Source organism: Mus caroli, chromosome 17 (genome assembly GCF_900094665.2).
Source record: "Mus caroli chromosome 17, CAROLI_EIJ_v1.1, whole genome shotgun sequence".
In the NCBI taxonomy this organism is placed as follows: domain Eukaryota; kingdom Metazoa; phylum Chordata; class Mammalia; order Rodentia; family Muridae; genus Mus; species Mus caroli.
In genome coordinates this window covers 76,671,771-76,682,310 of record NC_034586.1, presented here as the reverse complement: position 1 = coordinate 76,682,310, position 10,540 = coordinate 76,671,771, and the positions used below count along the sequence as shown (strand labels likewise).

At 45.8% G+C, this 10,540-nt stretch overlaps 1 protein-coding gene across 2 annotated transcripts in view; it reads right to left on the bottom strand.

Annotated features, from left to right (window-relative positions):
* Positions 1-9,923, bottom strand: part of Tmem178a (transmembrane protein 178A) — a 57,732-nt gene extending 47,809 nt beyond the window's left edge. Inside the window, exon 1 of one of the 2 annotated variants that reach the window (XM_021149989.2) lies at positions 9,434-9,923. In XM_021149989.2, the coding sequence (XP_021005648.1) occupies positions 9,434-9,833 (400 nt within the window). In that variant the 5' untranslated portion in view covers positions 9,834-9,923. Of the gene's footprint in view, positions 1-8,541; positions 8,721-9,433 lie in introns of those variants that run through there. The other variant, XM_029471669.1, reaches the window with a different exon arrangement.
* Between the last annotated feature and the right edge of the window lie 617 nt (positions 9,924-10,540).

The window sequence follows — 10,540 nt, the reverse complement described above, 5'->3', positions numbered from 1 at the left end:
TGCCCCTGCCCCTGCCCCTGCCCCTGCCCCTGCCCCTGCCCCTGCCTCTGCCTCTGGAAATTTATCAAGGGTCAAATTGTTGCTCAGATAACCTGCTCCATAACTTCTCCATCATATGATAAGCGATAAACTTTGTGGCTCTTTTTCCCTCAATAACCTCATGATTAGCATTTCCACGGTGCTCAGACTGAAAAGCACTGTGATCAAAGGACCACAGTAAGTAGCTTTCTACAAGGAATTAATCCTTACTCAGAAACCCTTGTCCGTTTCTGTGGCTATGATAAAGATGGCGGCTCTATTAACACAGAAACTACCATACCACATTTGGCATTCATTTTTGACTAAGAAACCACTTTTTTAAAAATCGGTTTTTCTAAGGGCAATATCTATTGACTGTTGAATGAGGCAAATACTTACATTTCCCACACCAAATCTAAAGTTTCTTAAAATGTAGTGCAATGAATCATGCCCCACCCCATCCTGATTTCCCACTCAACTCATTCTATGATTGCTAAAGCAACATCCTAAATACACCCGGCAGACGCAAGCATCGTTGCTGATTTTCAGGTGAGTGTAGCGTAAGAAAGACAACCAAGCCTTCTAGAATCATCTGAACAGACATAATTTGCCACTTCAAGAATTTCAGGAATCTGTTTCTAGCTGAAATATGTCAGGAACCTTGGAGGGACCAAAAGAAACAGAACTCCTGCAGATTCTGAAGGGGGGCAAAGAGAGTTGATTAATTTCTTTTTTTAACCCAGGAACAAAATATTTTAAAAAAAAATAAATTCAAGCTGGGGGGGGGGGGGAACACCCAGTAAGTAATTCACTTCATCCTCTGTAATTCAAGAAAGGAGAAAGTATATCATGGGGCCTATTCTTCTTTCCGCTGCTGCTGCGCACTCCCTGATGGCGTCCTCTGGAGACATGATTGCTTGGGCTACAGTCAGCTGATCAGGCCTGAGTTGCAGGAAAGACAAATGCAGCCTGAACATCCTTGCACTGAACTGCGAGCAAACACTTCTGCCACACTACTGCCAAGGCTCACACTCCAAGAAGCTCACTTACATCCTCTTAGTTAAAATTTGCAATAAAGCAGATTAATTACCGCAATCACTTTTAACCACAGGGAAACCCCGTGAGCAAGCCAGCAAACAAACGTTATCAATTTTAGCAGCTTTGGAAGATAAAGTCTGCTCTCTAGTCACTGTGCCTTTATTTTGATTTTTGAAAACTCTTTACCAAAAGCTATGCACAGCTATAGATAACATCAATACTTGGTGTTTGTTTGTTTTTTTTAAGATAATAACCCGGGCTGTAGGGATGGCTCGGTGGTTAAAAGCATGTAAATGCTCTCTTGTAGAAGACCTAGGCTCAGTTGCCACAACCTCCTGTAATTCCAGTTTCAGGGGCTCCAACACCCTCTGGCCTCTAATGGCACCTGTACTGGCGCACATGATGTACATAAACACTTATATGCGTGCTCGCGCGCACACGCGCGCACACATACACACACAGGAATAAAAGCAAATATCTTGAAGCCTAAGGCTTTAACATGGTTAAAAATTATCTTATCTTTGTCATCAAAATAATGAGCTAATATTTGCTTTGAAGGAGACATATTTGCTATTTGTATTATCTGCCAATCTTTCAGTTGGTTTGTTTTCAATTTCCCCTCTCATCCCACCAGTTGCTGTTGTTGGAAGTGGGTAAGATATGGAGAAGACAGTCCAACAAAGTCTGGATGCTGTCATTCTTGGAAACCAACAAGCCATAGAAGAAAACAGACCACAGGTATTCACACATGTTAGACTCACAGAAAGACAGTGGACTTTCTCTGGAAGACAAGACAGACAAAAGAAAGGTGGGCTGGGGGATCGAGGGCACAGATGATCCGAGGTGACAGCTTGGCAGAGGTCCCAGTATGCGCAATCTGCGATGAGAATCTGACAGTCGGTCATTACAGGCTGATAAGCTGGAGTCTGGGGCACTGGGGGTGTTCACAATGATGGAATGGAGTCTGTTCTTGGTCCTGTTTGGAAAACCCTGAGACCTGCCTCCATCCCATCAATGTTGCCACTCCTTGGGACCTCATGATTAGCAGTGACACAGGGAGTCTTTGTCATCCCAGATGCTCCTCTCACAAAAGCTGATGTCGCACAGCAATCAAGAACACTGGCAATTAGGAGCAGTCTGCCTGATGGACTTGGAGGGCTTTTTTCTAACTCTGAAGAAGAAAAATCAGTAGCTAAGGGGGAGGAAAAAAAAACCACCATAGCAACTCGGGTGTAATTGCATGTGAACTTTCTATGACATGGCAAAAAAAAAATAAAAATAAATAAAAAAGTTTTCATTTCCCCCCTCAAGGCCATTGCTAAATGTTATCCGCGGGACATAGTAAATGAAAATGTCAGTGGTTCTGGAAAGTTTGATCACAAGCCACTTGAAGCACCGTTGACGCTTATGTTTCTAAATGACTTTTCAAAGATATTGCTGGGGTACAAACAGGCAAGAATGGAACACGTCACTTCTTTCGATGACAGAGTAACAAGAACTTAATTCCTGTTCCAGATAACCTTCCTGCGTGCTGGTGACAGAATGTGTTCAAACAGAAGATCACACTGGGGCATGCTCAGCCTCCACACGCCATGGGACAAGATGAAACTACAAATCTAGTCATTAAGAGTTGGGCAGGATGAAGTAGCAGTTGTTTAATCAAAAGGGCTCATTTAATACTGTGCCTAATGTCAGAATTGATGTGGAAATAAAATGCATCTCCTCTCCTCTGCACAAGATAAATGTGTGTGCGATAGCAGAACACTGGGGAGAGCACGCGTACATTTCAGCCACAGTAAGCAAACCTCTCCTTCCTCTGCCCAGGAGAGAGGAGTAGCCTAGCTAATAAACATAAGGAGAAGCAGGGTTGAAAGTGTGTTTGTGGGGAGGCATAGGGTGCTCGAGCAAAATGTCTACTTATCCCATTTTAATACCACCACCCCTCAAAAAATTGCTTTTGTCTTTGCTTTATCATGCACGTACTAACACAGCCCTTGCACACAATTTCCAATGAAGAAGAAAAATTAAATGTCAATATGAGTATCAGAGTAGTGCATTCTCAAAAACATCCCAGACACCACTTGTCTGGAGACATAAGGAGAGAGAGAGAGAGAGAGAGAGAGAGAGAGAGAGAGAGAGAGAGAGAGAGAGTTTATGTGCACCACATACATGAGTACAGGTGCCTTCAGAGGCCAGAGGGTGATGGATCCCCTGAAACTGGAGTTGCACACACACACACACACACACACACACACACACACACACACACACACCACTTCCCACTTCCTTTGGAGCTGTAGCTATACAAGGCTGCAAGCTACCTGACATGGGTGCTGGAAAGTGAACTTGAGTCCTTGGAAAGAGCAGCAGGTGCTCCTGACCACTCTTTATCACGACTCCCTAAAACGGAGGCATGCCCCTGTGGCAGCAGTGTCGAAGGCAAGGTCTGCAACAATCTGCACCCTCCTGGGCCAAGGAGGAAGGATGCTGGCCTTTCAGCTTCCCTAGATAGATCTGCCCTTGGTAGATAATTATTCCCACACAAATGATACTTTGGTCTACAAATGAGCTGAAGAAAATCATCAATCTACTTCCGTGTCAGGTAGAACTTGGTGGGTCCTGTACAGACTATTAATTTTGTGGTGAATAAGCAACAGGAGGAGCAGATAAATCATCAGCACAAAGCAGAACAGGCCTAGTAAATTCCTTCCAGATCTTTCTCTCTCTCTCTCTCTCCTTTTCATACAGAGAGCAAAATGACAGAGTATTTATGTACCACTCACTGTCTTTGATATCTCTGTTTATCTCATTAGACTGCTTCAAAGACCATTAGGATATATTTCTACTTCAGGTCTCAATTCAATCTCCATTCATTTTCACAAGTTAATGTTATATACACACAGTCATAATCTTCACAGCTCTGAAATCCTGTCATTTTTAATTTCATAAAAGCAAAATACTACTTTAAATTTCATTTTGTTTATTGTAGGCAGAATACAAGACTTAAATTTGATTTGCGTGCTCAAAGTGCATATAGCTGAAAAGTAATGTTAATTGCTCTTAATAAGAACTTATAATGAAAACAATTTTACATTAGCACTAATAAAATAGCTAGGACTTCCAATAGAGTCCCAGGACTATCTCCAATTCACACCCGATGTCTCCGAAGTTCTACATAATGCAGCCACAGGTCTCACCAGTATTTATTTATGTATTAAAGTAAATGCTCCCAGGTGCTGGAAGAAAGCAAGGAAACCATTTCTGAAGGACCCGCCTCCCATGGCCCTTCTAGCTTGCCAGGCACTTGGACAGGATGTCACCAAGTGCCCACAGGGCTTGACACTCCATCATACCACACTGTATTCGCTGTCATTTCCTCACTAGCGCTATCAGCTCTCCCCAAGTGCTCTCCACGCTAGTCAGGTAATCTTCCCCCACCTACTAAGAGTAGCTTCTGTGTAACCCACTAGAAAATACAAACCCTGCTCTATGAAATGTACGCTTAAGAAGGAAGGGATTTGTCCAGGCTGTGCAATTCTCACTGTGTCTTCTACGTCGAGACCATGCCTGACACTTCACCGTCTATTTCTTGAGTAAATAAATGGATGATGACCAAATGAATGTTGAATCTATCTTTAGGTCACTTTCTATTTTTTGAGACCTTACATAGACCGTGCCAAGTCCACTGGCCTAACCTTTCTTTGATTTTATGACAGAAAGGCTTCTTTCAAACCTCCTGCATTCCCAGCAGCACAGAGGAGCCTGATGGCCGGAGCATTAAGTCTATTCAGTTCAAGTGCCTACTTGGCTTGCTCAACTATCCCACACCTCTCATTTGATGAGGCAGAAGTGATTGATTTGCATAATCTCAAAGCTAGTCCTTTGACTGAGAAAGCTTTCTTGGAGCCAAAAAAAAGCAGTGACCAGCTAGAGAGACCACTCAGTAGTTAAGTGCACTGGCTGCTTTTCCAGAGAGCCAGGGTTTGAATTCTAAGCACCTATATAATGGCTCATACCATCAGTAACTCCAGTTCCAGGGGATCCAATCCCTCTTCTGCCCCCTCCCCCCTCACAGCTATGCACACTGTATACAGACATATATACAGGCAAAACACCCATACACATAAAATGATCTTTTGAAAAAGCCAGAGCCACAAGAACGCACAGCAAAAATAACTTAGAATGAGACATAAAAGAACCCTCAATACATTCCAAAAATCTTCTCATTCTACCTTCCACATATAAGCTTTTGTTTTTAATTGGATTGGAAAGTAAATTAAAGAGGTATAGTGTAGACTCTTTTTAAAATATTTGATGATTTCCTATTATATTGGAATAATATTTAAACATGAATCCTGCCCCCCCCCATCCCACCGCTAAAATAAATCCATGTGCTTAATGCAGTGTTCAGAGCTGCACATCTGGGGAACTGACGGGATCACTGATAGAGTCACTTGAGGGTATTACTTCCAGGAGGTTGGAGGGATTGGATCAACCAGGGTGTACTCTCCTGTGCTTCCCGGAGTCCTCCTCTTACTCTCAGCTTCCTGGCCCCCTCGAGGTGAACAGCTTTCCACCATGCGGGGCCTGCTTTCCTGAGTTACTACATGCAACAGAACAACCAACTATGGACAGAAAGTATGAACCTAAGACACGCTCCAAAAGTAAGTTGGTTTTCTCGGGTATTTTTTGTCACAGCAAGAAAAGAATGAGTACCGTGCCATGTGAGCAAGATGGTGAGACAGAGACTGTTCAGACAGGGAGAGCTTGATGCTAAAGAAACACTGTTCGAAGTGTTGGGGTGTAGCTCACTGTGGGCCAGCAAAAGCAGCACAGGGTTATAGTCTTGGTCCTTAAAACGCTTACCAATAACTTTCCCTCAGGCTGGGCATGGAGTTTAGCTAGTAGAACACTTGTCCAGCATGCCCTGGATTTGATCCCCAGCACCTACATAAACCAGCTGCACACGTATAATCCCAGCCTCTGGGAGGTGAAGCCTGAAAGATCCAACCAGAAGTTCAAGGTCATTGTCTGCCACTTAATGAGTTGGTAGCCAGCCTGGGATATATACAACCTCATATCTAAAAGAAAGGAAGGAAAGGAGGGAGGGAGGGAGGGAGGGAGGGAGGGGCCAGGGAAAGAAGAATAGAGGAAAAGAAATCTACCATTCTTGTTGAAGTTTTTGCTTGGAGCTCCAACCTAAACTGTCTAAAGAATAAACTAGAGAAATGTGAACTTGAATCATAAAAGGGGGCAAAAAACAAAACAAACAAACAAACAAAATTAAAACCAAAAACAAACAAAATAACCCCACAATTTGATGTTTATCCCAAATCTCTGTATCACTGAGATGGATGTTTTTCTGTTTATGTGATTTCTCTTGGATAGATTAATATCATAGAATCTACATCCATCATTTCCAAACCACTCCGTCTTGTGTGGTTTATCTCTTAATCCTGAGCAATCCTGAGTCTCCAGGAATAGGCTACCCTAACACTTAGGTGGAAGAACATTTCCTGTGCTGCCCTCTCTGCAGCCTTTATCCGCATCCCACCTTTGTCCTCTGTGTCCACAGATTGAAAAGCTTGGCTTATTTTTGGCTCAAAAGTTCACTAAACATGAAAAAGAAAAAGTTCACTAAACCTACCACAAAGTTTATATAACCCACATTCTGACCCCTGTCTAATCTCCCATCTGAGTCAACTTGTCAATAATTAAAATTTCTAAAGGATTATAAGACTCAAAAGGTAATTCAGAGAGGAAAGTAGAAAGTAGACCTTGAGCCTCCAGTTAAACAGATGTTTTAGGTGCACATAATGACAGTTTCTAGTGTTTTATGCTAGGAAATTCAGACCAGAGCCATTTGATGTCAGGTGCCAAAACAACGCTAACCATGTTTCCTAATATAGATGCCCGAGTCATCTGCTGGAGACAGGTAGATATGTACGGTTTTGCTTTTCCATATTATTCACAGAATCAGAATTTTAATGAAATTTCCATGTCCATGCATTTCCCAGAGGTGAAACAGACCCAAAGAGTTACTCATCCAGCCTAATGTGGGTCAGTGGAGAACTGCTGTTGGAAGTACCAGAGGCACTTCTCGCCTTCTCCCCAACAACCAACAACAAATCAGGATCCCGTAATGACAGGCGTCATCCTTTGGTCTAAGCTCCTCATTTTCTAACAGTATCAGCTTGCTAGCTTCCCAGGAATCTAAAATCATGTTGTTGTTCTTAAAACATTGATACATCTCAGATCTAGCAAGTTCTTCAAAGAACAGTCAGCCCTCATAGACAAGAGACAACAAAACCAAGTAAGTTTGAACGATTGTGGGAGAAAAGATGCTGAGGCTTAGTAACAGATACAGCACAGGAACCCCTATCTTCTGTCAGGCCAGAAACCCCCAGTGTTCTCCACAAAGGATGAGCTAGCAACTATCAATAGTATATATGTGAGGTAATTTTTTTTTCATCTAAAAGATGCATTCATGAGCAGAACAATGTAATTCATCTAAATAGCATATGAGTTCTGTATTGGGTGGCCATCTGTCAGAAACTGTAGCAGGGTTAGAACACTGGATTGAAAGGTTGGATTCATTGACCTCTAATAACATTCTTCATCTCCTAAGATCATTTGATTCTGGACACCTCAGCTAGCCAGCACATTTCCATAAGTATCCTGGAGTATCCCTGTGGGAGTTCTCCTGCTGTGGGCTAGACTCTGCTCTGCTGTTTCAGACACAACACTCTATCCAAATTGCATGCAGTGAAATACTCTAAGCACAAGGGAATGTAAGTGTGTGTGTGTGTGTGTGTGTGTGTGTGTGTGTGTGTGTGTGGTGTGTGTGTGTGTGAAAAATGCAATTCTGCTATTTCCAAAGACAGACTACACTGCTTACTTTCAAAATTGCCCTGCCTAAATGAGCATTCCATAACTGAGCCTCCACAGTCAGCTTTTACAGTTTGTTCGTGTATTACGCTACTATCAGGATTAATTATGCAGTGTCTTCATGAGGAGAAATCAGGTTTGGATGCAAGTTGGAACAGAAAAGAAAAAGGTTTACTTCCCAAAGGGAGGTTACTGTATCCGATCCCCCCCTCCCCCAAATTGCTGGAGTCCTTCCATATACAGACAGATTTGGATGGCAGTCCCCAGCTGGGCTAGCCATGGGAAGGAGGAAATTGACATGTTTGAGAAATGAAGACTATGCCAACTGAACAGGATGGGGAAGGCCAGCACAGTATTAACCCCCTCCTTTCTCGGTAGTTCCATGGCAGGCTGTAATTCAATTTACATCTGTTCATTTGCTTCTAAATATTTTCAAATGGACTGACCTCGGACTTCCTTTTGGGAACAGTGAGTCCAAGGAAAAGAAGTTTATTTATTTGTTTTTCTTTCAGGAGACAAAAATTCTACTAAGGTTTGAGCTTTAGAAGTTAAAGGAATCGCTATAAAAGAGGATTACAAAGAAAATATTCAAATTACCTGATTCCATACATAAGATGGGTGTTGCATTGATTCCAGAAGAGCAAAGTGATGCTGTACCAACGCAAAGCCCAATAACAAAACAATAAAGACAACCTACAAAGTGTCACAACCATAAGAGCGTGGCAGGTAGAATCTCTGAACGCAAGTCTACTTTCAAGGACTTGGCCCTTGGCTCTCCTCAGCTGTTTCCTAGACCCCGAGGAGGGTGGGTCATCTGGAAGGTTGAATAATGAATAATGAATAAAGCAGGTGTCTTAGCTCCCTTTAGCTGCCTTTACTAGTGAATTAGGGAATACGAAGTCCAGTTCAAACAGACCTGAACTTGGAGTGTTTGGAGGACAGACCTTCGCTCCCCATGAATCCTCCAGGCTGGAATGCCCACCTCGATTTAATGATATACCAGCCAGCTCAATCTATGAGAAAGCCCTCTTTCCCGTTCTGAGGTTTACAACTTGTCTCTTCCAAAGGGCACGTCTCAAAGGAAAATGCAAGTTGAGGGAAGGAACCCAGTTGAGAAAGATCAGTCTTTGTGGCTGTCACCCTCCCTGGGAACACTGTCAAGAAAATCCATATCTACACCCCGAGTCAGCCAGGCACAGACAGAGAAGGACCAGAGGAGAGAGTCTTAGGGAAGAGAAAGAGACAGCGTGAGGGGTAAAACGGAGTCCAGGAAAATGGCAAAAGAAGGGTAGGGTGAAGGAGCAAGGAAAGGGAGAGAGAAGAGTAGCTGGGGAAGGAAAGCAGGGAAGCAGCCTGGAAGGGTGAAAAATGCGCGGGGCAACGGAGCGCAGCGACTGGAGAGGCTATGGCGGGGACCCGCGCGCCCCTGGGATGCCCGGGCTGAGCTCCGCGCGCGGACGTAGGGACGCGGGGCGCGCCCGCCGCTCACCTTTCAGGATGAGGGTGTCGATGTCCCGGTCGATGCCCAGAAAGTAGCACTTCCTCCAGAGGCCCGAGTAGGTGGCGAACAGTGGCCGGCCACACTCGGCGTCCAATCCGCCAAGCCCCAGAAGCGAGCGCCAGGACTCAGGGTCTGAGCGCCCGGGGCCGCCCGGGAGCAGCCGGCGCCCCAGGGGAGGCGAGTCCCGCAGCGGCAGGTGTGACAGCGGCATCAGGCGGTTCTTCTGATCCGGGGGGTCGGCGCCCGCGCGGCTGCGCTCGCAGCTCTCCTTGTGGCGCCGGGGGTCGGTCTCGTACCAGTGATCGGTGAAGATGGCCGTGACGAGCAGCCCCAGGGAGCAAAGGCTGAGGCCGAGGCTTAGCGCCGTGACGAGCGCCCGTGGCTCCATGGCTTCCCGGCCAGCAGCCGCCGCCGGTGGGCTCGCCGCCGCCGCCAGACACAATGCACTTGGCCTCGGCGCTCCGCCGAGCGCCCTCCCTCCCCGCCACCTGCCCCGCACTCTCCCTCCCACGGCCGCCCGCCCGCCCGCCTCTCTCCCCCGCGGGAGCCTCCTCCCGCCCGGCCCCGCGCCCTCCCGCCGCGCTCTCACTTTCCCTCGGCCCTCCCCCTAAGCCGGCTCCCCGCACTCCACAACCCACCCACCCCCTACCCTGGCCGATCACGCCCCTCGTCCCTCTCCCTGCTTCCAGCTCCCGTGGTCAGCCCCCTCTCTCCAACCCCCTCTCCCTGCCTTCACCTCTGCTCTCCATCCTCCCTTTGCTCTCTATCCTCCTTTCTCCTCTTAACCCCGTCCCTACTTTCCCTTTACTTTTCTTCAACTCTTCCAGACGCTCTTTTCCCCACTCGGGCGGGCCTTTGTGTCCCTGGCTCCTTCTGCCTTTATATACTTGCCTTGGATTCCAACCCTCTCTGCACCTACCCCAGCACACACCACCTCCGGTCCTCTGTCCCTCCCACGACCTTACAAGACATCCACCAACATCAGGCTGGATCTTGTCTCTTGTCCAAGTTGATTTTGATCACTGTCTCTGTTTTGCTCCCAGGAGCAAATCCCATCCTTGAACGCGGGTGGTTTTGACTCTTTAAACTCTTGAT